The sequence below is a fragment of the Armigeres subalbatus genome, unplaced genomic scaffold (assembly GCF_024139115.2).
Source record: "Armigeres subalbatus isolate Guangzhou_Male unplaced genomic scaffold, GZ_Asu_2 Contig276, whole genome shotgun sequence".
Taxonomy (NCBI): domain Eukaryota; kingdom Metazoa; phylum Arthropoda; class Insecta; order Diptera; family Culicidae; genus Armigeres; species Armigeres subalbatus.
The window spans coordinates 103421-122203 of NW_026943015.1; the positions used below are offsets into that span (position 1 = coordinate 103421).

General features: G+C 39.9%; 1 protein-coding gene across 1 annotated transcript in view; it reads right to left on the reverse strand.

The window, feature by feature from the left end:
• The window catches only part of LOC134203871 (uncharacterized), a 68115-nt gene extending 64311 nt beyond the window's left edge, over positions 1–3804 (reverse strand). Inside the window, exons 1-4 of the mRNA XM_062678708.1 lie at positions 3189–3804; positions 2264–3018; positions 1920–2119; positions 888–1871 (exon numbers count right to left, since the gene is read on the reverse strand). Of these exons, the coding sequence (XP_062534692.1) occupies positions 888–1871; positions 1920–2119; positions 2264–3018; positions 3189–3804 (2555 nt within the window). The remainder of the gene's footprint in view (positions 1–887; positions 1872–1919; positions 2120–2263; positions 3019–3188) is intronic.
• Positions 3805–18783: the final 14979 nt, after the last annotated feature.

Sequence of the window (18783 nt, forward strand, 5' to 3'; positions counted from 1 at the left end):
GGCGGAACCGAGCGCGACAGGGCCCGCCTGGGAAGCAGTGTTACGATAGACGGGGATACCTTCGAGGTGGTCGAGGAATTCGTCTACCTCGGATCCTTGCTAACGGCTGACAACAACGTTAGTCGTTAAATACGAAGGCGCATCATCTGTGGAAGTCGGGCCTACTACGGGCTCCAGAAGAAACTGCGGTCGAAAAAGATTCGCCACCGCACCAAATGTGTCATGTACAAGACGTTAATAAGACCGGTAGTCCTCTACGGACATGAAACATGGACAATGCTCGAGGAGGACTTGCAAGCACTCGGAGTATTCGAGAGACGGGTGCTTAGGACCATCTTTGGCGGTGTGCAAGAAGACGGTGTGTGGCGGCGAAGAATGAACCATGAGCTCGCCCAACTCTACGGCGAACCCAGTATCCAGAAGGTGGCTAAAGCCGGAAGGGTACGATGGGCAGGACATGTTGCAAGAATGCCGGACAGCAACCCTGCAAAGATGGTGTTCGCTTCCGATCCGGCAGGTACGAGACGGCGTGGAGCGCAGCGAGCGAGATGGGCAGACCAGGTGCAGAACGACTTGGCGAGCGTGGGGCGTATCCGAGGATGGAGAGATGCGGCCTCGAACCGTGCATTGTGGCGTCAAATTGTTGATTCAGTGTTATCTGTTTAGATGTTAACTAAATAAATGAAATGAATGAATGCTGATTACCCCGACGACTACGAGGAAGCGGTCCGATGTAGTCAGCGGAAATTATTTGCCAAGGACGAGTCGCAATCCTCATGCTTCCCATTTCTGGAGATACCGGTCTCGAGGCAGGTTTCACCTCTTTACAGGTGCTACATTGTTGAACGTATGTTCGTATTCCTGTCGCCATCTTTGGCCAATAATACCGCTGACGGATTCGTGCCAGGGTCTTTTCGTAGCCCGGATGAAGACAAGAATCATGGGAGGCTTTTAAAATTCCGGGGATCTCTGTTGTTTGTGGAATGATTTTCCACTCAAAGCGAGAATCGTATGGATGATCTTGAGCGGAGACAAATTTAAAGAGGAGACCGTTTTCCACCTTGAAGTCCACGTAATCATCTGGCTGACTCATCACCTTGTCCATCATAGACGAATACCAAGAGGAATCGGTTGAATCCAGCGTGGCAACTAGGCTTCTCGACAGAGCATCAGCGACAACGTTTTCTCTGCCTTTTCGATGAATCACGGTCATGTCGAACTGTTGCAGGTCTAGTGACCATCTGCTACATCTGGATCCAACCTTCCACTTGGTTTTTAAGATGTGAGTCAGCGCAGATGAATCCGTGATCAACGTAAAATGGTAGCCTTCAATATAGCCTCGGAAGGCGTCGATGGCTAGAATTGCTGCCAACGCTTCCTTTTCGGCAGCGTGGTAGTTTTTCTGTGGAGTGGTAAGTTTGTGAGAATAATATGCAATGACTCTTTCGCCTCCTTTCTGCTCCTGCGTCAAGACTCCAGCCACTGCGACGTCACTAGCGTCGGTCTGGATTACAAATTCCTTTGTGAAATCTGGGCTGCCAAGAATAGGAGAGGAAATCAGAAGCTCTTTTATTTTGCAGAAAGCTTCTTCGCAAGAGTCGTTCCAGCGAATCACCTTAGATTTTGTTTTAAGGAGGTCACTCAATGGTGCAGTCACTCCACTGAAGTCCGCTATGAATCTCCGGTAGTAGTTCACCATTCCTAGGAACCGTCGGAGCTTCGTAATGGTTGTTGGTCGTTCGTACTCAACTATTGGACGTAGTTTGTCTGGGTTTGTCCGCAGACCATTTGTGCTCAACAGGTATCCTAGGAATGGGACCTCAGAGACTTCAAAGCTGGACTTCTCCAGATTTTCGGTAAGGTTTGCTTGGCTTAGACGACGCGCAATTTAAGTGAGGAGCTGAACGTTATGCTTGAACGTTTCTGTGACCACGACGATGTCTTCGAGGTACACAAAAACGTACGGTTCCAGTACACCATGGCTAAGAACGGTGTCCATCAGTCTAGCCAGTGTGGCCGGACTGTTGATGAGACCAAAAGGCATTCTGGTGTACTGGAACAACCCTTTGCCCTGCACACTGAACGCGGTATATTTCCTGGATTCTAGGTCAAGGGGGACCTGAAGAAAAGCCTCGGAAAGATCAATGGTTGAAAGGAATTTGGCTTTAGGAAGTTGGCCCAAAATGCGTCCAGGGTGGGGCAAAGGGTACGCATCACGCACAGTTCGCTCATTGATTTTGCGCGCATCTAAGCACAGCCTTACTTTGCCGGGTTTAATCACTGGAACACAGTTGAGAGACCAATCCGATTGGCTCCTTTCGATGATTCCGATGTCCAATAGTCTTTTTAGTTCAACGGCTACCAACTCTTGCGTTTTTGGGGACATACAATAGGGGAATTGTCGGACAGGCGGATGTTTTCTCCATTCTTCCTTTAGGACAATTCGATGTTGGGCGAGAGGAGTTAAGGTGAGACTACCCTCCCTAGCCGGAAGAAACTCTTTCTTCACTTGCTCGATTACCCTAGTTTGATCGTCGGACAGAACGGACTCATTTAAAGATTCCTCCACGGTGGAGATGGTCGCTTTTGTCACATTAGAGAGCATTTTGGGCTGGACGTTGAATTTTCTCCAGAAGTCCATACCACAAATACAATCAATGGTAAGATTAGCGACTACTAACGTAGGAACAATCCTTATTTTGCCGTCCACTGAAAACGGAAGCTGGGCTTGACCAATAACTTGTAATGGATCTCCACTGGCAGATCTGAGGAAAATGTTGCCCGGTGTTTTATGTAACCGTTTAGAGTTTAATTTGGAGAAGATCGCCTCGCTAATAATAGTGTAATTGCTTCCACTATCTAGCAATGCACGTATAGGAAAGCCGTAGATTCGAACTGCCATATAAGGACGATTATCGTTTTCAAAAGGGTAGGTAATTTGACAAACATCGGCATCATTGACATAGAGATTGCTTGGAGCAGACTCCCAAAAGGGTGGAGGAGTTTGATTGCTGACGACTGTGGATGATTTTACGCCTAATTGTTTTGCGGACGGCGATTTTTGTTCGCAGACAACCCGTTTTTTACACAATAAGGACAAAAGTCCGTTGGAAACCCATGAAGGCCACACGTGCTACAGAAAACGCCACGTGGTTGCCTACACATAACTGTATGGTGACCAAATCTACCGCAGTTGTAGCAGGTATTATTCGGAGGCGGCGCATGGTTGTTTACCACTTCTTCTAGTGTAAGTGTTGGTCGCGATTGAGTACCTGATGGTCCTGCACGAGGACTTGGCGTGGGTTCCTTAGAAGGGCTCCGAATCGGAGTATTTACACGCTGAGTTGACTGATTATTTGCAGTGTTGGGTTTCGTAACGGAATTTTGAGAGGGATTTGATGGACGGTTGTTCCTATTGGAGTTGTATTGCGTAGATGGACTTACACTCGCTATCTGATCTGATTCCTGCAAAGCTGTAAAGCTCAAAAGACCCTTTTGCTTATTTTTCCCGCTAGCTTCTTTGTGGTTAACCGCTTGAACGGTTCGATCCACACCGAAAACCTTGTTGTAGGCGGAGAAATTCAAAGCATCGAGCTTTTGTCCTGCTGCTACTAGGGTCTCCAGATCAGCGATAGGAAGAAAAGTCATCTGCCGCTTATAATCAATCCGCATGTTCTGTTGAATGATTTGCATTTTCTCAACATTTGGAATCTGGCAACTCATCGTTCGAAACAGCTTCTCCATTTCGAAGTAGAACTCGTGGAATGACTCATGCTTCTGTTGGCGTCTCTGATAGATTTTCATCTTTATCAATGCGTCCAAATCAGGGTGCATGTATGTCCTACGCAGTTCAAAAACGAGATGCTGCCAGTTCATGAGCCTCCCAGTGGAACGTTGAGACATGTACCACTTCAACGCCGACCCAGCGAACAAGTGCACCGCAGACTCAAACAACTCTCTATCTGACACTCGCTCGGCTTGGGATAATGCTTGCACATGCTCCAGGAACTCATTCAGTTTCAAGCCCTGGTCATCTCCGCTGTACTTAGCAATATTCCATTTCGAAACAGGCAAAGTGTGACGAGTCTGGTAGGGTAGTGAATACTGATTTGGCGGATTCGGATTAGGAAACGGTTAGGTTGATTGGGAATGGATTGGAAAGAAGGATTTTGTTGAACAGGATCTATTGTGGGTAGGTTGGGGTTAGGATTTTGATTGAAAATTGGAAAAGTAGTGTTTGCAGGGGGATTACTGTGAGCATTACTGAATCGATTTTCGAGTGATTCTGTTCTCTGAGAACGATTGAAATCCTCAACCGACAGAACATGACTTTGGGGATTGGAAAGGGACCAAGGAAAAGAAGAATAATTGTGAGTTGCTGGTTCCTGAAGCGGAGCATTATCAAAAGTTGTTTGAGTTCCAATTTCTTTTCCTTTCCTGCGTTGAAGCTCGAATTCCGAGTCAACTATTCTTGCTTGAAGGGAATGAATCCAGTCAAGGTCTTCTTGGCTTAGAACAGTCAGTCCACCAGTTTTATTGTTTCTTTCATTCTGGACGGTTTGAACACTTCTTGCATTACCATTCTCCTCCTCATTCACCTCTTGATTTGCAGTTACTCTCGACGGCTCGTACTGGTGTGAATTTTCAAACACAGGTACTAAAATCCCTACCAAATCTACCAACACTGTTTGCAGGTTGCTGTGCAGATTTGGTGAGTCTTTGCTGAGCTTAGAATTACCACAATACGAGCTCCGAGGTGCAGAAGACGAGCAGTATAGATATTCTTATCTTCTTCGCTGTTTATTGTTTCCCAATGCTCTTTGAAAACGGCAAATTTTTGTATGCATGCCCTAATTTCACTATTAACGTCACCTTTCAATTTGCCTATCAAACCCGTTGAGTTTCCTTTTTCTGCTTTCAAACTATCCCGCAGCCATTTTCGTTTTTGAGACAAGCTGATATTATCATCTATCACGATCGATCGAGATTCTAGCTCCCAATCGAGTTCATCGGCTTCGAGAAAATCTACTCTCATGCCAAAATACCACCCAATAAGAAGCTCACTAGCTTGATCAAATGTAAGGCGAGCAGAGGCCATTTTGGATGATCTTGTTTTACTAAATCGAAAATAAATAAATATTTCAATAAATAAATAAATATAAATAATTAATTTTGAATAAATAGAGAACTCTGCAATAAATAAATATATGAATAAATAAATGTATGTTGTAAATAAATTCCTCTGCTAAATAAATAATTGTTTTAGCAATAAATAAATGGATTCTCCAACACAAAATAAATAAATAGCTATAATATGAATAAATTAAATAAATAAATAAATAAATAGCTATAATATGAATAAGTTAAATAAATAAATAAATAAATAGCTATAATATGAATAAATTAAATAAATAAATAAATAAATAGCTATAATATGAATAAATTAAATAAATAAATAAATATATCACAGGAAACACGTAACAATCTATGAACTTGCTACTTCAGAAATATACTATTTTCCAACACTGTTTCTATTTGAAAATAAGAAAAAAATAAGTGTTTATTTGTCATTCAAAACAAGTAACATTGAGTAAACGAAATCAACGAAGATCCAGTTCAGGCTCCAAGATAATGAAATTGTTTGATATGTGAACTAAAAGCAAGTTAGATAACGGACACTGATAGCATTTACGTACTTAATTATCATCACTCGCAACAATCCGCAATAAGTTTCATCCGCTATCTTCACGCAAAACCACTGTGTATCCACTAATTCCATCTGACGACCACATGAATATTGAAAATAATTAATTTATTGAAATGGGCGCCAATTGATACTAATTATCTTTAATAACATTTAATTAAGTGCTTCGTTGCACAAAGTGTGGTGGAAACCCCTGTCATGGGAGCCCCATAAGGCCAGGGGTTTGCAACACACCTTTTCAGGGTCGTTTTAATAATGGTTCTCCCGGATAATCTTACCTGTGCTGGCTCTATAATTGGTGACAAGGCGGACTATTTACAACAAAATGGCGGAAACAAGATTCACAAAACGAGGAAGACAGTCAGGGCTTAGCGGCCATACAAAATAAGAAAATAACTAATTTAGTTTTAAACTTCGGATCCGTTTTAATTTTTCATTTTTTTTTGTTTTACTGTGAGCTCACCGTTGCGGCCGTTCGTTGAGGTGGTCGACTTGCAGCAACTCCATCGTCGTAAGAGCGTCCTTCTCGTTCACCTGGGCTTCCTTCTTCTTCTTTTTCTTCTTCTTTCTTCACCTTCTTCTTCTTTTCTTGCTTTCAGTTCTTCATTATTCCCACACTTAACAAGGGAACTGGTAATGTTCGTGTGTCACTATGGCCTTTTGTAGCGTCGGCCAGTGTTCCTTGCCCGGGGAGTGGTACCGAAACGCGCATGCACAATATCCACCAGGATCGGACGAGTGGGCTTACCCCGGAAAATGTCTTCCACTTCAGATAGTTTCTCCTACTTTGGTTAGTGCAAAGTGGACTTCACGAGAGACAAACTTTGAGTGCACTATTGTCTCTGAATTATTTGTGGTGGATGTTTTTAACCATGACCGTAGTCTTGATTTTTATTTGATTTATAATTTTAGTTTTGGTTTTAATCACACTGTTTAATGTCCTTGTAGTATTTAAGTTTTAAACAGTTTTTTTTTAGTTAGGTGATCTTTTACGTTTTTAGCACCACTAACTTTCACGGAACTAGGCGATTAGGTTTTATAACGTCCCAACCGCGGACACACTACCGTCACTCCTCCGGGCGAATAATAATACAAGAGGGCTTTCTTAGTCAGTTGAGCCTTTTTATATCCTTCTCCTCATGACTTTGCATATTTTCTTAAGATCTTGGATGACGAGGACGACGATGATGTGACGGCACGATGATCGACGAACGATGACAGGTGACATACGAAGACTTAATAATATGGTTGATGCCCTATTCTACTCTAGTCGTTTACTCCGACAAAACTGGCTGCATGCTTAGCCTTACAAATGAAAAGTCCCTAACACTTGTTTCCGAGTAAATTGAAAAATAAATAAATAAACTATGAAATAAATATGGAATGTAAATAAAAAATCTAGACAAATATCTAAATAAATAAATAAATAAATAAATAAATAAATAAATAAATAAATAAATAAATAAATAAATGAATAATAGAATAAATAAATAAATCTAGTAAACTATGGTTGGAGTAAACACGAATGAAAACAAAATAACTATATACAATACAGACAGATTGCTAAACGCAAAATAATTATCACTTAAATACTAAGGTATTGGAGACAGACATTTATTTCACATTTAGATATTTAATTTTTCAAGACAGCACAAAATAGAAATAACAGTTTAACGGGGCCAAACCACTAACGGGCCTTGCCACCAAATATATAATTGTGACTCAAAAGTGGTAGGTCACACCTGGCAGTCATAGTGCCGGTACTACATGTTATTATTATTTATTCAGACTAAGGCTGAAGTGGCCTGTGCGGTATATAAGAGTCTTCTCCATTCGGCTCGGTTCATGGCTACACGTCGCCAACCACGCAGTCTACGGAGGGTCCGCAAGTCATCTTCCACCTGATCGATCCACCTTGCCCGCTGCGCACCTCGCCTTCTTGTACCCGTCGGATCGTTGTCGAGAACCATTTTCACCGGATTATTGTCCGACATTCTGGCTACGTGCCCGGCCCACCGCAGTCGTCCGATTTTCGCGGTGTGAACGATGGATGGTTCTCCCAGCAGCTGATGCAACTCGTGGTTCATTCGCCTCCTCCACGTACCGTCCGCCATCTGCACCCCACCATAGATGGTACGCAGAACTTTCCTTTCGAAAACTCCAAGTGCTCGTTGGTCCTCCACGAGCATCGTCCAGGTCTCGTGTCCGTAGAGGACTACCGGTCTAATGAGCGTTTTGTAGATTGTCAGTTTGGTACGGCGGGGAACTCTATTCGATCGGAGCGTCTTGCGGAGTCCAAAGTACGTACGATTTCCAGCCACTATGCGTCTCCGAATTTCTCTGCTGGTATTCGGCAGTCACCAGTAAGCCAAAGTACACAAATTCTTCTGCCACCTTGATTTCGTCACCACCGATGCAAACTCGCAGTGGTTTTTGATCAACCGAGTCAGTTTATCCGGAAATCCGTGTTCGTGCATTAGCTGCCATAGCTGGTCTCGATCGATTGTATCATAAACGGCTTTTAAGTCGATGAATAGATGATGTAAGGGCACGTTGTATTCGCGGCATTTCTGCAGTACTTGGCGAATGGCGAACACCTGGTCCGTGGTGGAGCGTTCGCCCATAAAACCCGCTTGGTACTGCCCCACGAACTCTCTTGCAATTGGTGTTAGTCGACGGCATAAAATTTGGGAGAGTACCTCGTAGGCGGCGTTCAGCAATGTGATTGCGCGGTAGTTGCTACAATCCAGCTTATTACCCTTTTTGTAGATGGGACACACGACACCTTCCATCCACTCCTGCGGCAAAACTTCCTCCTCCCAAATCTTGGTAATGACCCAGTGCAGCGCTCTAGCCAGTGCCTCACCACCGTGTTTAAATAGCTCTCCTGGTAGTTGGTCAACTCCAGGGGCTTTGTTGTTCTTCAGTATTCTTGGGCTAGTCTACCGTCTTGTAGCTGCCGAATGTTTAGCCGCAGCGTCCGATTTCGACGCGTGTTGTACACCGTCGAGAGTTTTGAGCGCAGGTATACTGCAACGAGGTAGTGGTCGGATTCAATATTCGCACTGCGGTAAGTGCGGACGTTCGTGATGTCGGAGAAGAATTTACCGTCGATTAGAACGTGGTCGATTTGGTTTTCCGTTTCTTGGTTAGGCGATCTCCATGTGTTGCGTTGATTGGCTGCCACCCAATCACGCGTTGGCGCACCTTTCCCAGCACTATGAAGCCGGTTCCAGCTCGTTGGTAGTGCCACAGCCTTAGTAGAAGGTAGCCGCTCGATGCCCGCTTTTCCACACTTTCTGTTGTGTCCAGCAGATTTCCTGCAACGCTACGACGTCGAAGTTGCGGGGATCTAATTCATAGTAGATTATCCTGTCGCAACCTGCGAAGCCTAGCGACTTGCAGTTCCATGTTCCAAGCTTCCAATCGTGATCCTTCATTCGTCGCCTAGGTCGTTGCCGATTGTATCGAGTCGTATTATCTTCTATGTCGTTCGTAATGGTTGTTTTTAAAGGCGGCTTATTGGGCCTGCGCAAACCTGCTGTCTCGTCGGAGGACTGTTTGGCGTCCATCCTAACACCAGGACTTGGGCTTGTGCGCTTTGAGCGGCACACGGTCGCTTTGGCGTAGCTTACTTGCGGATACATGCAGCTTTTTATAGAGGTTTAACAGGGCCCACTGTCAAACCCCACCACATCCTAGGCAGGCGCCACAACTCGCAGATGACATGGGGAGGGATCGTCAAGCCCTTGGACATAGTACGTGCTCCCCCAATCTATTAAGGGTTGGGTTGTGCATTTTGGAATTCAGTGATTGCCATGAAAAACATACGTATGCCATGAAAGATGCCTGCGATGTGTGGTTTCGCGCACGCTCAAACATATGCAGAGGAACGCGCACCACAGCACATATCTAAGCCATCTTTGATAACATGCGCACGTTTTTCATGACAGTCAATGAATTCCAAAGGGCACAGCCAAACTTCTAATAAATCATCCGATACTTTACAAAAAGCCATGTAATCTCGTATAATGTTCTGTTGAATTGATCTTCAACATATCAACTGCCTTTGTTGAAATTCTGAGCTCAGTCGGGCATACCGAAACAATTTCCTGAACAAAGTGACGGAGGTGTATTTTCCTATGCATCTTGGCTGAAACCACCATACAAACTTCAAATCAATTACGCCACCTTATGCAACAAGCGATTGAGCTAAAATGTTCAGAGATTGATTCTCTTACCCAAAGGCACAATCCTGGGGGGTGCCCCATAGAATTCGACAACTGTTTTTCTCTCCATACAAGCCTGAGCCACTCTAGTGGACAGTTCTCGGCTTTCAGTCTTAAAAGGATTATAAACGGATATCATAATCATTATATTGACAAGTGATTATGCTGAGGGCATTAATCAAACGAGTGAACGGAGTGTTTTCTATCCTTTGAAAAAGGTACAATAAATGTGACCAAAACGTATAATCAACATTCTCCGTCGAATGCAACGGATAATCAACAAGTTGCATTCGACGGAGAATGCGGTCCCATTGTTTGCTATTGAAAATTGGCCAGATCGGGCTATGGGATCAGAAGTTATGGCCAAAATACTATTTTCTATGCGCAAAACAAACTAAAAAACACTCACTTATATTTTTGCACGAGAAAGGTACTAACACCGCCAGGTGGATTAATTAAGTTTTTTTTTCAAAACTGGTGGCAATGCATTTTAATCAATGCAAAAACATGCAAAATGAATCTTTACCATTTCGTCGAAAGACATTTCGTCGAATGACATTTAGTCGAATGACATTTGGTCGAAAGGACATTACATCGAATGGACATTTGGTCGAAGGGACATTTAGTCGAAAATGAATTTTTAATCCACTAGAGACGTAGGACATTTGGTCGAATGACGTTTGGTCGAAAGGACACTACGTCGAATGGACATTTAGTCGAAATCAGATTTTAGCATGAAGAATCTTGGTACATTTGATTAAAGGACGTTTGGTCGAAAGGATATTTGGTCGAAGACGGACTTTCGAATTGATAATCTTGGTACATTTAGATATTTGAAAGAAAGGAACTTTACTCAATAACAATTATGAAATAAATGATTAATTGCGGTGTTTCTAATAATCACATAATTATTGCTCCAATTGTCCAAAGAATGATGGGTTCATAAAAAGAATAAATAATACGAAAACAGTGAATATGCCGAAAATATTCCCAACTGGATATTGACCTTTGTCAAAAGAAATTTAGTCGAATGATGTTTTGTCTTTAGACATGACGTCAAATAGACATTAGGTCATGTGATCATTTGGTCGAAATTAAATTTTCGGCCGATAATTGAAGAATTATGTTTGGAAGACCATTTTATACTGAACTAATTTATGTTTAATTATTATATAATTGTTGTATAAACATAAATTATTGTGAATCATTTGTCTAAATGTATTTCGACTAAATTCCAAACAACGGAATGTTCCAAAGCCGACTACGATGAAGTATTGGCAAAATAACATTGATATTATTGATTGTTGACCAGGTGACGAAAAATAGAACAGAGAATACAGTCGACTCTTTACATCTCGATGTTCTATATCTCGATATCTCTCCCTATGTTGATGGTTTCCTCAGTCCATTCAATCTACATACAGTTGCGCTTTCTACATCTCGATACCCTTCCTATCTCTATGTGTTCTGATCATATTTTGTTCAGGATTATTTTCAAATTTGTAGGCTACTAGACCATTTTTGGACAATAAGAAACACATCAACAACAGGAAACGACATTTGCTTAAAATCTATTGACGATTCATCCATTTAACTAATTATCTATTAGCTACTAAACACTTTCAACATTCGACTGAATTTCTATTCGACTAAATGTCCTTTCGACTAAATATCCATTCGACCAAATGTCCATTTGACTGAATTTTCATTCGACTGAATTTTCATTCGACTAAATGTCCATTCGACTAAATGTCCCTTCGACCAAATGTCGTTTCGACTAAATGTCATTCGACTAAACGTCATTCGACGAAATGTCATTCGACGAACTGTCCCAAAGCCATGCAAAATGATCGAAAAAATGTGATTTATTCCCTTAAAGTGCATTCCGAGCACAACTGGAAGTAAGTCATTTCCCGACCCCATTGTGTACAATCGTGTCTTTATCGGAACGACTGATAATTTGAAAAGTCGCGTTGCTATGCTAGAAACAAATGGCCTCGAGTTTGTTGATGTTGGCTACTCAATTAATGCCCTTTTACCTATGTGAAGGTAATATTCAGTAGGGCCTATTTGGCGATTGAAGGATTTTATTTATAATTTATTTACAATATTTATATAAATTATTTTCAAATCTATGCTATGCTGCAGTAAACTCGTTGCAGGTGACAGCAGCACTCCAGTGAAAATTCAAATTTTCGTTTTGCTGCTGTTAGTGACGCAGGTAAGGAACACTGGTAATTTAAATTTTTAAACCTACATCATCCAACTCGTTGCGGTCACTATGAAATTATGCTTTCAAAAATATTTCCAACTCGATTTTATTACTATGTCTGAAACTTGATTATGCGTCTTTGGGACAGTTCGTCGAATGACATTTCGTCGAATGACGTTTAGTCGAATGACATTTAGTCGAAAATACATTTGTTCGAATTGACATTTAGTCGAATGGACATTTAGTCGAATGGAAATTTAGTCAAATGGACATTTAGTCGAAAGGACATTTAGTCGAATGTTGAAAGTGTGTAGTTGGTAATAGGTAATTATTTAAATGGATAATTCTTCAATAGATTTTTGGTTGAATTTGAATAAATAATCCACAAGATTCATGGATAAACTGATAAAAGGAATTCAGCCGACGTGAGGAAGTTCAGCGGAAGTGCGGAAGAGCGGAAGAAACGAATATGGGTGTCAATGAGGATTTTTCACCTGACCTAAAGAAACTTCTGGAGACTCTGGTGTATTATAGAAAAATTGAAAACCTACAGAAATAGCAAAATATTAGGTACTGATGGTGAAATACTCTCTATTTTTTTTCGTTACATTATCAAAAACTAATGACATCAATGTTTCTATTTCATCGTAGTCGGCTTTGGAACATTTCGTTGATTGACAGCTAGTCTAATGACATTTGGTCAAATGACATTTCGCCGAAAGGACGTTTAGTCGAAGGGACATTTGTTCGAATGAAAATGGTTTTCTTATTCTTTTCATTGAAACTCTTTCTTTCACTCAATATTTATACAATAATTAGTTCAAAATGAAATTGTCTTCTAACCATAATTCGTTTATTATTGGCCGAAAATTTAATTCCGACCTGATGGTCATACGAATTTCTGGTGCAATGATGACTGAATTTCTTTTGACCATGTGGTATAGATTCATCGTAGTCGGTTAGAGGGGTTCGCCAATATCAATATCCAGTCGGAAATATTCGGGATATTCACCGTTTTCGTATTAATTATTCTTTTTATGGACCCATCATTTTTTGGACAGAATTGGAGCAATAATTATGTGACTTTTAGAAAACCCGAATAAATCCTTTTTTTTATTGTTATTGGCTAAAGTTCTTTTCTTTCAAATAGCCATTCGACGGAACGTTGTTAGACTAAATTTACCAAAATTTTCAATTCGAAAACTCGCTTTCGACCAAACGTCATTCGACCAAATGTACGAAAATTTTGCATACTAAAATCAGATTTCGACTAAATGTCAATTCGACCAAACGCCATTCGACCAAATGTCCTGCGTATCTAGTGGATTAAAAAACATTTTCGACTAAATGTCCTTTCGACCAAATGTCCATTCGACGTAATGTCATTTCGACCAAATGTCATTCGACTAAATGTCATTCGACGAAATGTCTTTCGACGAAATGGTATAGATTCTGATTATGCATATGTACAACATATGATAGATTTAGTTTAGATTTAGGTATTGGAGGGTAACCGCCCTTCGGTGGGGTTTGATCCCACGACCCCAGTTCGCATGACAGGTGCTTTCCCTACTAAGCTACGAAGGACCTTCGGCGTCCTCTGCAGCACAGCGGGTACTGATTAAAGCAAATTCCCAGGACCAGGTACCAGCCGATCTCTCGCAATATTTATGCATAATCAAGTTTCAGACATATGTAGTAATTAATTTCCACACCTGGTGGCTGAATACCCGGCATATAGGCAATTAACTTTGAATGTATCGATTTTATTGTCACTCTCTCCGTTTTATGTAAGGTACACTGCACACTGGTTCAGGAGCCCCCAAAACGTGCGTTTTTTAGTTTTCGACCTGAAAACTACATTTTAGAGTCATGATGTCTTCAGAAGAGTTGAAGGATATTTCTTGGGCTTTCTTTTGATAAGAAAATATCAATGATCTATCCACCTTGAAGGGCGGTATGGAATAAAAAATTTACGCAGATGTGCAAAAGCAGTGGTTGTTCTCTGCAATGTTATAAAGAATGTGAATTGGAACATCTTTTCTGAAGACACAATATTGGACAAACGGTTTTGTAAGGAATTAGAGCACGTTTTGTATGAATGACCCTTTAAAAATCATATTTTAGGCATAACTTTTTTTTAAATGATTTTAGCAGTATGGTTTATTCTAGAAAGTTGTTCATAATGACAAAAAAAAACATGTTTGTCTAGAAGACTACTTTGATCTATCTTGAAACCTGTCAAAGTTATTGAGGAATCTTTAGAAAAAATAGTCAATTTTCACATCAAAACACCATGAAAAGCGGCAAGCCAAACAGCCACCATCTGAAAGATTCGGTTTTAAGCTACCGAATGCACAATGTTTTGTTTTGTTCCATCGTGTTCCACTATTGTTTTGAATCAAATTAAAATAGTCCTTAATGTACGTTTTTCAGTACAACTGTTACGTAAAAAATGAATTATTGGCAGTGGCTGATTTTCTACCCGCCGCTGCAACATCCAGGCGCTATCGTATATGCGCAAATAGCCAGCATGAGTTAACCACCAGAAATTTATATGGCGAAAAGCATCTAAGGCGTGATTTATCAAAAGTAAGAACTTTTCACGAAAAACTATTTGGTACCAGTTGTGTAGAAAGGTGTTCTCTACTACGCCTACCAAATATTTGTTGATGAAGGTGCCTAATTTTGAGAAATCGTATCTTAGATACCTTTCACCATATTGATTTCGGAAAATTAACTCTTAGTGTGCCGCTGTAAGCACGCTCAAAGCAGGCGATTCATTAAAAAGTGGCTAACATGATTACCTAGTTATTTATTGCATGGTTACAATCTCGACAAATAGCAGCCATTTGTCTTAAATGTGGCTTTTTCGTCTTGATGGAGATTGTTACTATGCAATAAATAACCAATCATGTTAGCCACTTTTTAATTGTTTACATAACAGTTGTACTGGAAAACGTACATTAAGGACTGTATTCAAAACAATAGTGGAACACGACGGAACAAAACAAAATATTGTGCATTCGGTAGCTTAAAACCGAATCTTTCAGGTGGTGGTTGTTTGGCTTGCCGCCTCTTGCCGCTTTTCATGGTGTGTTGATGTGAAAATTGACTATTTTTTCTAAAGATTCCTTAATAACTTTGACAGATTTCAAGATAGATCAAAGTAGTCTTCTAGACAAACATGTTTTTTGTCATTATGCACAACTTTCTAGAATAAACCATAGTGCTAAAATCATTTTCAAAAAAGTTATGCTCAAAATATGATTTTTGGTGGTCATTCATACAAAACGTGCTCTAATTCCTTACAAAACCGTTCGTCCAATATTGTGTCTTCAGAAAAGATGTTCCAATTCACATTCTTTATAACATTGCAGAGAACAACCACTGATTTTGTACATCTGCGTAAATTTTTTATTCCATACCGCCCTTCAAGGTGGATAGATCATTGATATTTTCTTATCAAAAGAAAGCCCAAGAAATATCCTTCAACTCTTCTGAAGACATCATGACTCTAAAATGTAGTTTTCAGGTTGAAAACTAAAAAACGCACGTTTTGGGGCTTTTGAACCAGTGTGCACTAGACTGGCCCAGATTACTATGGGAGAAAAAATGTTGTCGAATTCCACGGGCACCCCAGAATTGTGTCTTTGGGTTAGAAAATCAATCTCTGAAAATTTCGCTCAATCGCTTGTTGCATAAGCTGGCGCATTTGATTTTAAGTTTGTATGGGGATTTCAGCCAAAATGTATAGGAAAATACACCTCCGTCACTCATTCGATCTGGAAATTGGTTCTGATTGCTCGATTGACCTCAGAATTGGCAGTTGGTATGTTACAGAACAATTTCACAGAACATTGCAAGATGATCAAATGAACTTTTATATAATTTTCGGCTGATTTATTAGGAGCTGATTTGTGTATTTTTGGGTTTTTTGATCGAATCGCATCAGCCGAAACCTATATAAAAGTTCATTTAATCATCATACAATGTTCTGTGAAATTGTTCTGTAGCATACCAACTGCCGTTTTTGCAATTCTGAGGTCAATCGAGCAATCAGAACCAATTTCCAGATCAAATGAGTGACGGAGGTGTATTTTCCTATATATTTGGCCAGAAATCCCCATACAAACTTCAAATCAAATTCGATTGAGCTGAAAATTTGCGAGATTGATTTTCTCACCCAAAGACACAATCCTGGAGGTGCCCCGTTGAATTAGACAACTTTTTGTTTCCTGGGCCAGTCTAGTGTGCACTGGGGGAAGTGGAAAAGGAAAAATCGATAGTGCATGTTTGAATTAGTGTAAAACCAGTTTAAATGATTTAAATGCGTTCAATCAGAATGGACTATCAAAAACAGTCAATTTTGCACCAACTGTGCGGTAATTCATACCATTTTGGTCGCTTGAAATTTATGGAAATAGATTTAAAAAATAGGAGTTGTTTTTCCACCTACCCTAGTGTGATGGGGTAGAAAACCCATGTAACCTTGATCTTCAATAGTGATGAGCAGTTACATATAACTAAAATCAATACGATAATTGCTCTGAGTATCTTTTGTGGAATAATTTCATTACCTTAACGGAATAGATCCTCAAATAATTCTCGTAATAGCTACGGGAGGGCTGGTGTTGCCTTCTCGAATATTAAGTGTACGTTAAGTCTATATGTTCGCCCTAAAGAAGAACTTTTTAAAGGAAAGATGGGACTTTCAGGGTTATAAACTAATCATCTTTGTTTAACGAATTGAGATGATGTCTGTATGTGTGTGCGCAAAGCACGTACAAAATTATCAGCTATTCTTAAGCACTTGTCCTTAACCAATTTGTTCGCAAAAAAATTGCATTCAACGGCGAAACTTGTTATGAATAGAAATTAATTTGAATTATACAATATGTTCACCTATAAGTGCTATTTTTAACTTTCTCATACATTTTTTTAAATATGTAAAACATGTGAAAGGCATCAATACCGATAGGTGGATTTATCAGGCATTTTCTCATTTATATGAGTCCAATCACCACTGGAATCACAATGATAATAAAGAAGGAACATATTAAGATTTACAGCTATCGAAATAAACCCTGGAGGGAAGAAAAAATTGCGTAATTAGAACATTATCCACTTCCCCCGCAGTGTTTGATATCTGGGGTAAGTGTAAAATCTTTGAATTATTTGCTTTCTTGGTACAAAGCACTACCAATTAAATGGGATTAGTTTAATTGTATTAGAATGGCCACCTGTGATATAAATTCACTTGAAAAAAGAACAATTGGTGCAAATAAGAATTGATTTTATGAATACAAAAATCAACTTTTCGCGAAACCTAAAATTACAGTTCAAGCGTTAACCGTGTTAGTGTATGTATTATACAAATTTCAACATAGTATTAGTGTGTGCATCAAAGTATATTCTTGCATAATGTTATGATGTGGTAAAAACTGTAAAGTATGTACAATTCCAATTTTTCGAGTCGATTTTTACACTTACCCCCTTTTTCCACTTCCCCCAGTGTACCTTAAATTTGTTGGTTCTTAAAACTAAATTACTTTTAATCTTGCGTCTTTCCAATCATTAATCATCAAACTCAACAACAGCCAACCTTTGGCACGAAAAAAAATTATTTTAGTGCTGCTTCTGGCTCGCTACACGATTATTTACCAGTTTAGCAGCAGACCCCGTCGTTGAACCACCCGACGAAACCTGCAGATTTCTCGGTTTTCTGATCTGTGCTTGCAATGTACGAACAGCACTGGTTGCTTTACCTATTTCTGAACTTTTTACAATTCTCAGTGGTAAATAATTAAGAATCAATATTTGTAAAATAAAAGCGTTGACTCTTCTTTGACCGAATGGGAAAATAATGAAAATCTATAGAGAAACGGCTGAAATACCAACATTCAAAGTCTATCATATTTACACGACGTATATCGACATAAATATCGTTGGGGTGATCATAATTGAACGGTGTTCACAACCGAACCACTTCTTCTAATAACTGTAACATTCTACGCAAAATAAATCTATTCACGTACCTATTTCATTTTTTCTGTGGAATAATTTCAAGCTGTTCTCGATATATAAATTGCTAACTGGGAGAAGAGACCAGGGCCTATTATAGCTTATACAGTAGTACGCATTATCATCACCCCTTCATATTTAACAATCGCTTTTGGCTTTTGACGAAATTGTACCAGAAATTTAGATAATTACGCGAAAATAGTATTGAAACAGTAATCTAAAACACCAGAACGTATAAACGTTGATTTTACAATAGTTTTGAGGAGGTATAAAATTCTATTCAATTGTCTTTATCTGTTGAAAAAAAATGATGAAAAAGTGCTAATTCAAATAACAACTCTAAATGTATGAAAGTCCTTTCAGTCTCCTGAGTCAAATACCGTTCACACGAATACTTGCCTCGTAAGTAGTATCAATCACCGAATATTCAAAAGACCACAAATTGCATCGCAATCACACGTTCCATTGAGGCATCTAACACCTTCCCCCATTTGGGAGAAGCACTGAACGAACGATTTCAACAATTCGATTCGAGAAGAATAATATCATTGGTGGATGTTGACGAATGAAGGTCTTTTCTATGGCATAGTCACTCTTTCTAGTGCGCAAATATA